This window comes from Corylus avellana, chromosome 3 (genome assembly GCF_965113065.1).
Source record: "Corylus avellana chromosome 3, dhCorAvel1.hap1.2, whole genome shotgun sequence".
NCBI classification, from domain to species: Eukaryota; Viridiplantae; Streptophyta; class Magnoliopsida; order Fagales; family Betulaceae; genus Corylus; species Corylus avellana.
In genome coordinates, this window is record NC_142492.1 from 3,852,942 (window position 1) to 3,869,314 (window position 16,373).

Genomic DNA, 16,373 nt, shown 5'->3' on the forward strand with positions numbered 1-16,373 from the left:
TTCCATACCAATTCCTCTAGATGCCAAGGATTTTAAAATCTTGTTGAATATATGCCATAATTTATGGAAGACTACAATTATTGAAAATGTTCTCTCTCTCTCTCTCTCTATATATATATATTTTATTAAAAAAAAAAACTTTTTAATTATCTTAAAATCAAAATTTTACTCCCTACAAATTATTATTCTTTTTTAATTTCATTCCCCACATCTAAAATCTTAATTTCGAGCTTAACTTGTTCCATTACGCTTCGAAGCCTTTATACTAGAGATTAGTATTATTTCCTTATCCATGATACGAGTTACCATATTTAACAATGGGATATAGCCATGCACAATTAGCCAAAAGCCTAATTAATGATCCTTTGTCAGGGCTACCAAATAATCTATTATAGATTTGGACAAAATCACCGTGATTCTCAAACAGTAATCTAAGCCGCTGTACTACAGATTAGGAGATCAAAGTTCATCATCAAATACATTTTTATTTAAAAAAGTGCCAATTTAATTTAGTAAAATGGACCATTTCCAGCAATTACAGTGAAGTATTCTCACTCTTCTTCATAATTTGTTTGGTTTCTATATTTATTTATTTTTCTCTCCGTAATCTGATACTTATAATTAGCTAGAAAGAAAAGAATAAAGGTGAAAAGGTAGTTATCTGTACCTACTTTCATTTTCATTTTTCATTAAACTGACGGAGAAGACTTGTTTCAAACAAGCACAAGAAACGTGGTTCTATTGTAGCCTTCACAAAAAACTCTGCATTTTGCTTAGGGCAAAGCGCTTATTCTCTCTTTCTCTCTCTCTCTCTCTCTTTCTCATTCAATCTCTCTCTGTTCAAAACCCTTTTGATTTTGCAGAGAGATATGGTAGACCCTATGGAACTGCTCCGATCCAATCTCTTGCGGGTTCGGATCCCGGAACCCACGAATCGCATCTACAAGCAAGAATGCTGCCTCTCTTTCGACAGTCCGGTAATCTCTCTTCCTCCTCCCTCATTTTCCCTTTGTTTCCCGAGAAAAAAGAGAGAGGAAAGTTTAGTCGGAAAAGAAAAATGTTATGCCAGTTCTTGTTGGTTAGCCTCGTTTCCCGAAGTTTCACTCCCTTGAAGCTCTACTGTTTGTCAAAAGTTCTATTTGACGATTTTATTCTCTGTTTGGTTTGCGAGAAAAAGAAAGGAAAAAGTGCAGTTAAAGATGCCAGTTCTTGTTAGCTCAGCCTTCTTAGCTTCTGTTTTCCCAAAGTTTTAACTATGCTCAAGCTCTTCTATTTCTTGACGGTTCTGCCTTTGATGGTTTGTGTCTGTTCATGTTCCGCTTGGTTGCTGAGAAAGTATAGGTTATGGAAGAAGATGTTAGGACCATTTTTGGCGTAGTCACAATATAGAAAGTGACGTTCAAATATTCTACTCCGAGTTTGCCTGGGATTTTTCTTTTTTGGCGTTGTTATTTGCCCATCTTGTACTTCTCTTTTCAGACTTTGAACTTAATTTTTGTTTTTCAAAATTTTAATGAATTTTATTGCCAACCAAACGGTGAATTATTATTATTATTATTATAAAATTTATCTGACTTTTTTTCTTTTTTCTTTGTCCCTTCGTTCTTTCTTCCCTCCTCTGTTATCATTGTTTGGATTTGGAGAGAATATAGGATAAGAAGATTAGATTAATTCAAAATTTCAAAGCTTCGTTAATTTGCTTTCTGTATGTCAAAAATGAAAAGAGTGTCATTGTGAAAATATAGAAAGGAGCTTCAAATTTGTTTTGTTTTATTTGTTGTGGTTCTTTTCCTCTTTTTTTTTGTTCAACCATGTAGAGGTTCAATCGTTGAACATTTTACAATCTGACTTCAGAGGTTTTCTGTTCCATCTTTATTTCCTTTTCCTTTCTTTAGCTTTCTTGCTACTAAACGGGATTTTAATGTTATCCCAGTTATAAAATGTGTGTATATATATTTTGAGATTCATGCTTTGTGCTGTTTTTGGGATGTCAGAGATCAGAAGGTGGGTTGTTTATCGACATGAATACGTTTCTGGCTTTTGGGAAGGACAGTGTGGCGTGGAATTACGAGAAGACTGGGAACCCAGTTTATTTGCATATAAAACAAACAAAAAAAGTGGTTCCTGAAGATAGGCCTTTGAAGAAACCGACTCTCTTGGCTATAGGTACTTGAATTATGGTGGTCTATGTCTTTATTATAACGTATGTTCATGGTACTTAACTATACATCTTTTTGTTGTGGAGTCCAGTTGATGTATGCTCACATTTCTTGTTATTTTTATTACTATTATCTTTGCTAGGCATTTACAGGTGGAATTGAAGTAATGCGCGGATAAGAAAATACAGTATTCTAATACTAAAACTCAAGCAGATAGAACTTATTTAGAGTGGTCAGGCAACCAGGATATTACATTTTATGTGATAAGGGAAATTATATTTTCATCTTCGAAGCAGGTGGAATCTGTAATTGCTTTGATAAATATACCATGCAAACGAGACAGGCTCAAAAGTTCAGGGTTCTGGTCTGTTGCCAACTTGTTGGCTTCAGTTCTTACTAGTCTCGTTATCATTTTTGTAAAGAGTGAACTTTTTATTGGTCACGTTGATCTGAAAATTTTGTTATTAGTAGTTTATGAAAGGATCTTCTGACTGTTGATGTACAAGTGCTGAATCTTTGTTTTAACTTTTGTTAATTATTTGCTGTGCTGTAGTGGAGTTTACTTATATAATCTGATATATGATTTCATTTGCAGGTGTTGATGGGGGATTTGACAACAATGAACCTGAATATGAAGAAACTCACAATATAGTCATATTGCCTGATTATGTTACTCTTCCATTTCCTTCAGTGGAGTTGCCAGAAAAGGTGCTTGTTTTTTCCTTTTTGTTAAAAAAATTTCTATCTCAAACAAGAGTATGATCTGGTTACCAATAATGTAAAATGCTGCAGGTCCGGTTGGCAGTTGATGCTATCTTGATGGCTGAGGGTGCTGAGCGGAAAGAGCAAGTTGCAGCTTGGATAGCTGATAAGAAACAGAGAAGTGCATACGCCATGAATTTGCAACAGATTGACAATGGTGTTATTGTCCCTCCATCTGGGTGGAAATGTACCAAGTGTGATAAAAGGGACAATCTTTGGCTAAATCTTACTGATGGAACGATCCTTTGTGGGAGGAAAAACTGGGATGGTACTGGTGGCAACAACCATGCTATTGAACACTACAAGGAGACTGGCTACCCTCTTGCTGTAAAGCTTGGAACGGTTACAGCTGATCTGGAAGCAGCAGGTAATGCCCCCCTGGCCATGAAATGGGAAAAGTTTTCTAAAGACAATTTTCTCTTTGTAATTTGTGCATTCACATACTTATGATTCTATTGATAAAACCATGTAGAACCATCTGATAATAGCATGATGAAGTGAACTAATTTGAAATGCTATTTCTTTGTAATATGTGGTGTTGATACTTATGATCTTACCAATGTTGTGCATTTTGGATTGACATGCTCAATGTCACAAGTGAAATGGTTCACTCTCTCTTTATTTTTCCTCGAGCTTAGGACAATGGAATTCATTGATTGGTCTATGTAATTTACTAATCTTGAGCATCGTCCATATGGTCATCAATAGTGGCATAGGTAGTAAAGTATGCTAAATTGTGATTGTCAATTTGATTGATCAGTATATGATTAATTTTCTTGAATATTATTAATGATAATGCTGAATGTATTGCTTTTTCCCTCTTCTTTATTTGGTTGGCAAGATTCAAATCAAATACCTGTCCTCATGCATCCCCTACATCCACCTCATCCCAATCCCAAGAGCCATAACAGTAGATTTGTTCTGATGATTGATAATTAAGCTAGCTGAAAACAAAAAAAAGAAATTAGTTGAAGCTATAAGCTATTGAGTGGAAGCAATCATATTTTGTCTTTAGAAAGGTTTATTCATCTTCCAAAATGCCAATTGGTTGTCAGAAGTAAGCATGTTACTGAGGATCTGTAAATACCATAAACTCTTATCCTCTGGACCTCCACCCTGAGCTAGAAAGGCTTCCTTAAGGGCCACATCTCCATACCACAGATCATGCAGAAACTAACCTTGGAGCCATTTCCCACGTCAAATTTGGTATGGCTAGAGAACTTTCTCCAACCTCTCCTAATATTCTTCTATAAACCCGCTACATACGTCCCAAGAGGCTCATTAGAACACCACCCACCCCATGAATTGCCAAATTTAGAGTCCACTACTATTCTCTACTAAGCCTCTCTCTCATGCACATAGTGCCATACCCATTTCCATAAGAGAGGTCGATTGAACATTAACAAGTTTTGGATCCCCAATCCTTCTTTAGAGATCGAAAAGCAACTCTTGGACCAGCTTACCAGGTGATATTTGAACTCTTTACTTAACCCGCCCCATAAGAAATTACATTGAAGCTTCTTAATATGGTTTGCAACACCAACGAGAAGGGGAAAGAGGGACATGAAGTACATAGGTAAATTAGAAAGTGTACTCTTTATAAGAGTAACCCTACTACCCTTAAACAAATACATCATTTTCCAACTAGTCAATCAACACTCTTATCTTTTTAATAACGTCGTTCCAAACAAACATGGCCGTATAGGAGGCCTCCAATGGAAGACCAAGATACTTCAAAGGCAACGGGGAAACCCCACAACCCATATTACCTACCAACCCATCCACATCAGCAACATCACCCACCTGAACTGATTTCGACTTGGCCAAATTAACGTTCAAGCCCAAGACAACTTCAAAACATAAAAATAAGCAAATGACGTAGATAATATGGATCAGCCCCACTGAAAATCAAATTATCATCCGTAAACAAAAGGTGAGAGATATTAGTCCCTGTCCTCACAAAGAAGCCATAGTATTGTCCCCCACTCACTACAACAGAAGTCATCTTACCCAAAGCATTCATCACAATGACAAACAGTAGAGGGGATAGAGGGTCCCCTTGTCTCAAGTCATGAGAACTACTAAAAACCCGGTAGGAGTGCTGTTCATCAAAGTCGAGAATTGCACTGTGGAAATATAATGAGCTATCCAAGAGCGCCACATCCTCCCAAAACCACACCTCCTCTGCATATATAACAAAAAATCACAATTAACATGATCAAGCCTAAGTCTAGCTTGCAGAGTACACTCGGCTTTGCAGATCTCATTCTACTATGAAGGCATTCATGGGCAATAAGAACATGATCTAGGATTGGTCTACTCTAGATGAAAGCATTTTGTGACTTAGAAATAATCTTCTCCAACACTATCTTTAGCCTGTTTATTAAAATCTTAGCAATAATTTTGTATACGCCACTCACAAGGCTAATCAGGCAAAAGTCTTTGGGATCAACAACCACTGGAATCTCGGAATGAGGATGATGAATGTTGCATTAAGGCTCCTTTCAAACTTATGTCTAGTATGAAAGTCATGAAAAACCTTCACAATGTCTTATTTTAACACATCCCAGCGAGCTTGGAAGAATGCCATAGAGAAGCCATTAGGGCTCGACGCTTTGTCACAATTCATTGCTTTCACTACCTCGAACACCCCATTTTCCTCAAATTATCTCTCCAACCAAAAGGCCTCAGCCTCACCAATAGAATCAAGGAAAGGCCATCCAACAAAGGCCGCCAGGTGAATTTCTCGGATAAAACTTTTTATAAAACTGGACAATGTGCTCGTTGATCTCCCTTCCGTTAGTAGAAAGTGCCATCAACCCTTGAAGCAAAAGTGAGTGTGTTGTTTAATATTCAAAAATCTTCCTTGCATTTTCCTCTTGCTCTGGAAGAACACTTGAACAACTATATTTTTTGTATATAAAAATTCAAATTTTTTTTAAAAAATAAATAAATATAAAAAAAAAAAGAAAGTGCCATCAATCAGCAAGGAGTCAATGGAGTTCTTCCTCCTATTGGAGTTGGCCACTTTGTGAAAAACAAATCGTGCACTTGTCACTCTCCCTTAACTACAATGCCCTAAATTTCTGCCTCCAACTCACTTTCTCCATGAGAGTGGATCTCTCTGCCTACTTCATTCTCTCCTCGTGGCCTAATGTCCTCTCTTCTTCAATGATATCAAATGCACATAACTGTTGCCATTCCTTAAATCAACTTTCAAAGCCTTGAATTTGCTGGCCACAATAAAGCTCGAAGAGCCTTGGAAGTGTTAAGAGTCCCACCACAGTTTTATCCTATCCACAAAACCCTCAAACTTCAGCCACATGTTCTCAAATTTGAAGTACCTACTTCCCCTAAGAAAGTCACCGCACTCAAGGAGAATCGGGAAATGATTCGAGCATAGCCTAGGAAGCCTTCTTTGGGACAAACTTGGAAACCAAACTTCCCAAGCTGGAGAAACAAGAAATCTATCAATCTTGGACTAATAGGGAGATCCCCGATTGTTCGACCAAGTATAAGTTCCACCAACAAGCCCCGATAAAAAATGAAATCTGAGAACTCCATCATAGCTGGGCATAAGCGTCCTACTCCCGATCTCTCACTGGAGAGCCGGGTGACATTAAAATCACCTCAATGCACCAAGGCAAGTTCCACCAACTAAGCAAGCAAGCCAACTTATCCCAAAGGTTTATTGGTGCATAAGCTATGGGAAGACATGGTTTGTTCTTCTATGTCATTTTATATGTTCTATTAATCTTTAAACTGTGCATTAAATTTGAATTGCTCCTTTTTGAGCTTCTTCGCAATAATTGGTTTGAGATAAATATGCTGGGTTTGGGGTTTTGAGGTTGAAGTAGGTATTTGAATATTAATCGTCTGATTCATCTGTGGCCATCTGAATCTCTTCCATCATTATAATCGACTCCAGTTGTCCTCTGTAGAGGACTTATTTAATTGTTGGCGGGCTCCAGGTAAGATTTTGATGCTTGATATTTGTTTAGTGGATAAAGACTATGATGTATAATGTGAAAAACATTGTTGATTTGGCATTGGAGTTTTCCCTTGTTTGATGTGCAGTTTGCTACTAGATGGATCAAAGGATGGGATCCTATGGCTTGATATTCATGGAAGCTCTGTACCCTCATTATTGTTTGGGCTTTTTGCAAAGCCAGAACTGTGTGCACCTTGATGATTGATTAATCACTTTAAAACTTATCCCCTCTGAGAATTGGATCTCAGAATTGTTAGGAGAGTTGGCAGTTATAAAAAGCCGGATAATATTGTTAGTCAGTTGAGCTGTTATTCTTTTATGTGTTCTTTTCAATGTTGTGTATGTTGTCTGCAGATTGTCTCCATTTGAGTTGGTTTCTGTACTTCATCACAAATATGTTATTAAATGCTACTAACCTTGCATATTCTTGAATTAGTAATGTGCTACTTGGCACTGAAAAGTGCCTTTGCTGCCTGACAAACCAGGCAAATGTGCCTTTGAGAGTTTAATAGTCAACATTTAATGCGATATCAAGTGTTTCTCTGAGGATTCATTCTTAAGAGTATTGAGTGCTAATGATGGGTAACATGCCGTGGCAGCTCAGATGTTTTCTCTTATCCGGAAGATGAAGGTGTTCTGGACCCGCTATTAGCAGAGCATCTGTCGCATTTTGGCATTGATTTTTCATCGTTGCAAAAGGTTCTTTTCTTTTCTTCTTCTGGGAACAGTGTTATGGCTAGTACCTGTGTACACAGGGCATTTCTGATCCCAACATGTGTCAGATGTAGTGTTCAACAACATAATGTGGTGTAATGATTTGGTTGGGTTATGGTTGTTTAGCTTTGGACCATGATTGATTCGGTCTCGCACTGTTGTCTTTTCAACTTCAGTTGGTATCTAGGGCATCTTTTTATTTTTTATTAAGTTATTTATGGTATAGCCAGGCTTCAATTGTTCTTTATCTATTTCAACTATGTGCGTTTTGGTTATTGGCTCAATTTTCTATAATTAGGGTGGGGATATTAACCTCAATTTTTTTTTTGGTATGATTACATTAATTAAAAGTTTGATTGGGGTACTATCACTTTCTTATTTCAGACTGAAATGACAACTGCTGAGAGAGAACTTGACCAGAATACCAATTTTGATTGGGACCGAATCCAAGAAAGTGGACAGGAAGTGGAGCCAATCTTTGGACCGGGTTATACGGGACTTGTCAATCTTGGAAACAGGTAATATTTGATCCTCTTCAGGGCTGCTTGGGAATATTTACTCATTTGATGAATCTTGTTTCCTTCTTGCAGCTGCTACATGGCAGCGACTATGCAAGTGGTGTTTTCAACACTTTCCTTCCATTCACGGTGAGTATAAATTTTCTAGTTTCTTTTCCCCCCTAATATTAATCACGCTCTTTTGAATTGTTTATGCTTATTTGTTTATTTTTGCGATGACATTTTCAGATATTATACAAACCAAAGTTTAAAAAAGGCTTTTGAGATGGCTCCTGCTGATCCAACCGTAGACCTGAATATGCAGTTGTAAGATACTAGCACATTGGTGCTGTTAATGCTTTTTGTGCAGTCTGTCATCTGATAATTATGGTTTCCTTGATCTTGCTAATCACATGAGATCAAAGCATTTCCTGGTGATAAAAAATTGGTTGGCTATGCATATGTATATATGCTTTAAAGTATGAAGTTAATATACATGTGTATGTGTGTGTGGTTCACATGTGTGTATTCTTTATGTAGTTATAATACTTATGTGTTTAAATATGTTTCTGTTCTGTGCCTCTTCTGCAGCAGTTTTTCTCTTCTTCCTCTTTTTATGTGCAGATTTGCATGTCTCAGATATATTCATAGGCTTTTTTGTTCTGTTGCAGAACTAAGCTGGCGCATGGTTTGCTATCCGGTAAATACTCTATTCCTGCTCTGGAGGTATGATAACTGTAACAAAATGAGTTCCTTTAGACCATGGTTTCTTCTCTTGTTTGTTTCACATTTTCTTATTTGTCATCCAGAAAGATGATCCTGCAAATGCTGCTTCCACAACGACAAGCACTGTAAGCTCTCTGGCTGAATTTTGTCTGTGTTCTAAGTGTCTGCTTTGTGCTTTGAAATTGCTAAATTATACCTTGGGATTTATGATGAATAATATGCCGAGATTTCTAAACCTTGAAGTTTTTGAACAGGCCTTGGATTGTTAGCAACTTATTTTAGTTATCTATGTTGTTTGTTCTTTCTCAAAACTTTGAGGTCCATTATGCAAGAATTTACTTATTCTTTTCTACCTCTTTGTTTCTTTCCTGTCCAATTGTTTAGGTGTGTACTGTTTCTGTGTCTAAATGAGATTATATTTGCATATGGATATTCTTTTTTATTTGTTGCTCCACAGTTTTAATTTTATTTAATTTCTTTATAGGATTGTTTATTGACCTGTTCTATGTTTGTTTCCTTTCGCCATCTACTGTAAACAATAGAAACAGGAAGGAGTACCCCCTCGTATGTTCAAAGCAGTTATTGCTGCTAGCCATCCTGAATTCTCTACAATGAGACAACAGGTATATTCAATTTCTTTTTCTCCCAAATTTATGCAAGAATATATGAAGGAGAAATGCACGTTTTATGATAGAACAAACCTGTGATTTGCTTCTTTTAATATAAGTGATTATTATTTATTTATTTTGATATAAGATAACTTGTAGCTCTAACTCGTAGAAAAGAGAGCTATGTCAATTAGCATATAGACACTGCATACGGCATTTAGGGGTTGCTGGAGCAGGTCAATCAAATGAAACTTGATTTATGCTCCCTCATGTACCATCTGTTTTCTTTTTTACATGGCTCTGTAATGTGGCATTTGGTCACTAACAAGCATTAAACATTTAGAAAGATTAACTATAGACATAATCGTAGATGGTACCATATAACAATTGCAGTGAAACAATAGTGATTTGGTGGATGTTAAGTTGGAAGCAGATGTATAGATACTTTTGTATGGAAAATATCAAGACTAAATCAAATGTCCATGAAGCAATTAAAATTGATTAATGCTACTCTTCACACCCATTTCACATTGGTTGATGTGGCATGTTTTAAGTGGCTCCACTTAAAAAAAGAAGTGGAGGAAAACCACTTGAAACACGCTACGTTAGTTGAAATGAGTGTGTAGAGTAGCATGATTTGTAAAAATTATATAATTTATAAGATTTTTTACAAACTTTGCACCCCCCCCCCCCCCCCCCCCCCTTCTCTCTCTCAAAGAATCTAGAGGCAAATAGTCGAGAGTTTTGTATTTCGCAATTTTAGAAAGTTTGGGACGTAACGGTTCAAGAGTGGATCATAGATCTTCTGATCCACTAATGCTCAGATGGTTTGAATTGTTAATGGTACAATTTGGCAAATTCTATTATGATAGTGTTGCAGCATAATCTGATAATGGTTTATGATATTTATGATCTCAAACTCGATTGGAGAACCTTCTCTAGGTTATTATATTAGACAATCTCCACCTTTATTGTGAATCTGTACTGCTTTTAATGTGCAAAATATCCGATTGATAAAAAAGGAATAAAAAAAGTAATCTGTAGCATGTGTGAACTGCAAGCAGAGTGCTTTTATGGTCAATGTGAGTCTGTGACAAACAACATGCTAGGTAGCTAAGCACTTATCGCTGTTATGGTGTTGTATATTACCTATTCATGGCCAATGTAGGCTGTATAGAAAGTAGAGCTTCCGTTAGCTACCTTGGGCCTGGTTTTAGGTCATAGGTAGTTATCTATACTGAGGAACTCTTTCTTTACTGGTAGCCATTATTTTATCTCTTTCATGATGTTATTATTATTTGACTTGTTTAATGTCTTATGTGAATACTTGTTACTTGTTTATGCGTAGGATGCCCTGGAATTCTTCTTACATTTTGTTGACCAAGTTGAACGGGCTAATGCTGGGAAACCTGAATTGGATCCTGCAAGGAGTTTTAAGTTTGGTATTGAAGATCGAATCTTATGTTCATCTGGAAAAGTTACTTATAATAGAAGGCTTGACTACATTCTTTCATTAATTATCCCACTGCATGAGGCAACCAATAAAGGTAAATTTCTTTAGTCATTTTTTCTTTCTGGGCGATTTACATAATATACTAAAGACTTTTTTGTTTGAGAATTCAGAAGAACTAGAAGCATTTCACAAATTCAAAGCAGAAAAAATTTCAGAAGGAAAGGAAGTGTAAGTTCAAATGGTTCACCATCATGTTTTTGCCCCTTTTAGATTTCTTGCTTAGAGTATCTAGTTCCTGCAGATTCAGTAATGAAATTGTACGTCCAAGGGTACCGCTAGAAGCATGCCTTGCAAACTTTTCAGCTCCAGAGGAGATACATGATTTTTACAGCACTGCCTTGAAGGCTAAGACAACGGCAATCAAGTAGGCTTTGTTATTTTTCACTGGCATCAATATTTTTTGTTTTGAAAATATGTTATCCCAGAGTGCAATCAAGTGGGCTATACATGTATATCTTAAAGAGTTAAGTGAGCTAAGATTTCTCACTGATCCACACGGTCATGAAGCCAGAATTGATTGGTCATGTCTTTTATAGTTTTTTTTTTTATTCACTTTCTTTTGAGGAAACAGTAGTGTTGATTTTTCTTAGAGTTGGGAACGATGAGCTGTTGATAACAACTGTACTTATGTCTGGTTACTGCTGTTCATATCTTTCTTTTATTTTTATCCTGCAGGACTGCGGGTCTAACTTCGTTCCCTGATTATCTGGTGTTGCACATGCGTAAATTTGTTATGGAGGAGGGCTGGGTGCCAAAAAAGCTTGGTATCTTTCTGTGGCTTACTTTTGTTGCCTTTCCTTTTTTGGGTTTTTTTTTTTTTTTTTTTTTTTTTTTTAATACTGTCTAAACTGTTCTTATTGCTTATTGTATCTGTCCATACAGATGTCTATATAGATGTTCCTGATATCATAGATATTAGTCACATGCGCAGCTTGGGTCATCAACTTGGGGAGGAGCTATTACCAGACGGTGGTATGTGGTATTTCTGGCATTTTGAAGTTCCTTTTAAATGTTGTTCCACAAGCATTTATTTATTTGTTTATTTGAATTGTTCATACATATTTATATTTGTTTATTATTTCTTTTGTACTTGGGGGCGCCTAACGCTTTTAATGATAATTTGATTATTGATAAAAAAAAAAACTTATATTTGTTTATATCTCTTCGCTCAAGTTCACACCTGCATATGCTCACACATATATACTGTCTTTAAATTTTTTTTTGTTTATTTATTTTTGTGTCACAAGCATTTATTTTATTGTTTGACACTTGACCAGATCAATGTAAGTGATGCTTGCAAATAAGAGTTATTATCTCTTTTGTAGATCCCACGGCTTGTTACTAATGAAAATATTAGATCTTATCAATCAAAAAGAGGTTTTGGTATTCAAGTATTTTACGTCTCTAAGCTACTTCTTTGAGACAATCTTTTCTCTCCTGATGTTACTGTATCCTTTGCATTCTTGTATATTATGTTTTCTCTCTGATATTTACTAAGATTACACGATTAATCTAGTTTGCCAACTTTACATCTCAAAATTTCTGCTAATAGTCGGTACTCTATAATAAGTTATTCATATTATTTGCCTTTGTACTGTTTACTTGTCTTCCTCCAATTGCTTTTATACCTTTTGAGTTTTTCTGGCTCTTTGTTTTTGTAAAGGGATTATATATGTTTCTAATTTACTTTTGGGAAAAATTTTATGTTTCTGAACTTAATTCTTCTTTCAGGCTGACAATGCTCAATTCTGCTTAGCTGCTAGATCTTTATGTCAATTTGCATATTGTGATGTTGACTCTCTCTCTCTCTCTCTCTCTCTCTCCTGGCTTTTGTGAAGTTCAGGGGCATATATATTTTGCCCAACTGTGACAAAATTTCTTGACACGCATCAAACCATGCTTGTTGAGTGGTAATTTAGTAGATGCAGTTGTTTTTTATTTTGTATTTTTTTAAGTTGGTAGGTTTGAGGGAAGTTTTACTTTCATAGTTTTTGTAGCAGAAGATGATAGTTACTTCATTTACAAATCTTTTACAATAACGAAAGTGGTTCTTTGCCCCTAGGGGTTGGTGTAGGTATTTGTTTCAAATGATGATTTAAAACAGTGACGACCATGTGTCATTCATCTCATGTTATTTTAATACAAAACCTGATGGTTATGGGTACAGTGCCCCATCCAACCACATTGCTTTACTCCTTTATGATATCTTAATTACCACTATAGAAGTTCTTAATGCTGTTAAGACTTTTATATTGTTTGCTCTGGTGCTTGCATTGGCAATTGATTTTAATATTTTTCTGTGTTTTCTATTAATAACACAGTTCCTGGGGGAGAGGTAGAATCAAACATGCCCGTACCAAATGAGGATATTGTTTCCCAGCTTGTCTCAATGGGATTCAACCATCTTCATTGTCAGAAAGCTGCCATAAAGACCTCAAATGCTGGCGTGGAAGAGGCAATGAATTGGTTACTTTCTCACATGGATGATCCAGGTACTTTAGAACATAGTGTTATCTTGTAAAAAAGGGTTCTTCACCTTGGAAAACAATCACTTTTAGCTCCTTCCAGCTTTTGAGGTCTATGACCTAAATTATTTGTCATATTGTACTCTACTAAATTATATTAACACGCATTGGCCTTTTCAGATATCGATTTTCCAATTTCTCAAGAGGCACAAGGTGCTGAGGCTTTCTTGTCAAGCGTTGACCAATCAAAAGTTGATACTTTGATCTCATTTGGTTTTACAGAAGAAATTGCTAGGAAAGCACTGAAGGCTTCAGTAAGTATTTTTTACCTTTTCAATCTTTTGAGAAAAGGCTTCAGTAAGCATCTAACTATTGGGTTGCAAAAGACTGGAAAACTTGTATTTGAATGTTGGTTGTATATAACAATTGTTTTTTCAGGGTAGTGACATTGAGAAAGCAACAGATTGGATATTTAACAATCCTGAACCTTCTGTCTCATCTGATATGGATGCTACCACATCGAACACTGCATCTGATCCCACCAGGGCTGAACTTCCTGATGGAGGAGGGAGTGAGTTCCTTCTTCATAAGTTTTATTTTTTATTTTTGGAACTTCATACCAGCTCATACTGATTTTTTCTTGGTACATGTTTGTGTCTGCTTTTACTTTCCTCTTGATTGGCAATGACAAAATTTTCTTCCAAAAACTAGTGTTGCATACTTGCATTTGTATTAGCTGCTTCCTTTTGTCCAAGTTGATGCCTGACAAGTGACAACAGCATAAAGTAAACTCGGTATTATATAAGCAGTGTGGTTTATAATGTAAATTATCGGCTTATTTGGCTTATTTTGGTTTCTATTGGAATATATTTGTTCTCTTTGGATGCTTTTCACTTATACTCTTAGGGTGTAGGCCATTGAGTACTGTAGGTAATGCTTCTGTTTACTGCTTTGCAAATTGCATGGATTTAACTATTTATGCTACATGTATGCTTATGTCACATTCTGTTTCAAAATGTTCCAAAGTCTGACTTGATAAAACTTTTTAAATTATATCCAAATAATCTCAAAATGCAATTGGACATGGCTGAAATTTAAGCTGTTAAATATATTTGCTCTTCAGGAATCTTTATCATTTTCCTTCAATTGTAGGAAGTACTAATATTAACGTATCATTGATGATCGTTAAAAAAAATTGTTCTAGTTTATTTTTGTTCTTTTTCTTTTTAATATCTGGTTAACTACTATTAAAACAATGATTAATATGGTTCTTATGCTTATTCTTGTAATTGTGACAACTTTTGATTGAATTGTTGGGTTCGCTTTCACAGGATACAGACTGATTGGAATAGTAAGCCACATTGGAACCTCAACTCAATGCGGTCACTATGTGGCTCACATCTTTAAAGATGGTAGGTGGGTTATTTTCAATGATGACAAAGTTGGGGCTTCCGTTAACCCCCCCAAAGATATGGGGTATTTGTATTTCTTTGAAAGGCTCAACAGTTGAGATACACCAGAAGGATAGGAAATACCAATCAGCAGAAAATAGGTACTATGCAATCTCAGAATATGAGCTATCAGCCAACTGTGCTTTGGGCTATAGGTGGCCTTGAAGTGCAGCATTGACGGATATATCGGATTCTTCTTTTTGTAAACATATTGAATTTCTCATATTTTCATTTGTCTTTGAAATAATTCTGCATGTTTGTCTGTGCCTGCACTCCATTGAGCTTGCTTCTTTTTAAAGATGAGAAATGGTATACATACTCCCAAGTGCTTACTCCATGACGCGGCAAGGAAAATTACACCATTGAATGCTACATGTACTTTCATTTGTTATTTTGTTTAATAGTGATTTTTACTACCACGTCATAGATTAAACCCTTAGAAGTGAACACTTGGTAGTATACGTAGCACTCTTCTTTTGTGCATTTGTTTCGGTTGAGCAATCAGCAATGATATTATTGTATAACTCCCTAAAATTCCTGGTCCCGATTAAGGATTTAAATGAGAAAAGTTCTTTTACCAGGAACCAGTTTTCGTGTCCCCTGCCTCTTCTTAAAAACCTCTGCCTTGTTCCCACAACATCTGGGTGGTTCACCTCTACTTGAGTAAGCTCTTACTCTTATTTCTTCATATTTGTAGCTTGGATTTTGTTACGTCGGTTAAATGAAATTTTGGGGTCCAAAATAATGTAGAACAACCATATTGAATTCCATGCCACTAGCACCATTGCAATTGTCAACCATTGTAGACTCTAGCTCGTTTCCAAAAGACTCGAAGATTTCTACACCGTTCAACTCTCTACCTCTACCTACAACGCTGCTGTCTTTTCCTGCTGTGACAACACACTTCCAACTCCTCTATATAGGCTCCTAGGTCGGGTTCATGTTCATACTTATCAACAAGATTGACTTGAGTCAAACCCACCTCAATGCCCTAGGTAGGCTCAACAAATGGATTATCCGGCTTGTTGTGCGACCCAGATCCAGATGTGACGTCCTTGACATTGTCAACAGTTCGACAACCATGAACCTTGAGAATGAAACAACGATGGGGAGTCATTCAATATGTCGAGATTGCTGGCCATGTATTCACTGTTGAGTGGGTGGCTCTACAGCCTCTACCTAGACGACGAAGAGAACTAGGTGATCTCTAGTGACATTAGCGCCTTTTCAATAACCTTAATGGTGGGCATTGAGTTTGTTGATTTAGTGTGGATGGGATAAATGGTCGACAGTGGTAGTGGTGCTAGAGGCAACGACGAGTTTGGTGGTCAAGATTGGGCGTAGATTAAGGGTGTGAGTGATGAGGGAGTATGGGTTTAGTGTGTTGCATTGAAACGTTCCACATTATTTTGCACCCTAAGATTTCATTTAGTCGTCGTGATAAATTTTAAGCTACAAATGAAAGAAAATGAGAGCTAACTCAACTA

General features: G+C 36.4%; 1 protein-coding gene across 1 annotated transcript; it reads left to right on the forward strand.

The window, feature by feature from the left end:
* Window positions 1-688: 688 nt before the first annotated feature.
* Window positions 689-15,253, forward strand: UBP14 (ubiquitin-specific protease 14). The gene is made up of 20 exons (XM_059586400.2): window positions 689-977; window positions 1,995-2,166; window positions 2,755-2,867; window positions 2,952-3,288; window positions 7,517-7,611; window positions 8,011-8,144; window positions 8,217-8,273; window positions 8,373-8,450; window positions 8,795-8,849; window positions 8,933-8,974; window positions 9,392-9,472; window positions 10,806-11,004; window positions 11,081-11,138; window positions 11,212-11,334; window positions 11,646-11,734; window positions 11,853-11,942; window positions 13,292-13,462; window positions 13,616-13,749; window positions 13,874-14,006; window positions 14,767-15,253. The coding sequence occupies exons 1-20, from the start codon at window positions 870-872 to the stop codon at window positions 14,943-14,945; spliced, it is 2,448 nt and encodes an 815-aa protein (XP_059442383.2). The 5' UTR covers window positions 689-869; the 3' UTR covers window positions 14,946-15,253.
* The last annotated feature ends 1,120 nt before the right edge of the window (window positions 15,254-16,373 follow it).

Coding starts and splice junctions, on each gene's coding strand:
- UBP14 (XM_059586400.2), top strand. CDS start 870: ATGGTAGACCCTATGGAACTGCTCCGATCCAATCTCTTGCGGGTTCGG. Junction 8,274..8,372: donor ACACTTTCCTTCCATTCACG/GTGAGTATAAAT, acceptor TGACATTTTCAG/ATATTATACAAACCAAAGTT. Junction 13,463..13,615: donor TTCTCACATGGATGATCCAG/GTACTTTAGAAC, acceptor TGGCCTTTTCAG/ATATCGATTTTCCAATTTCT.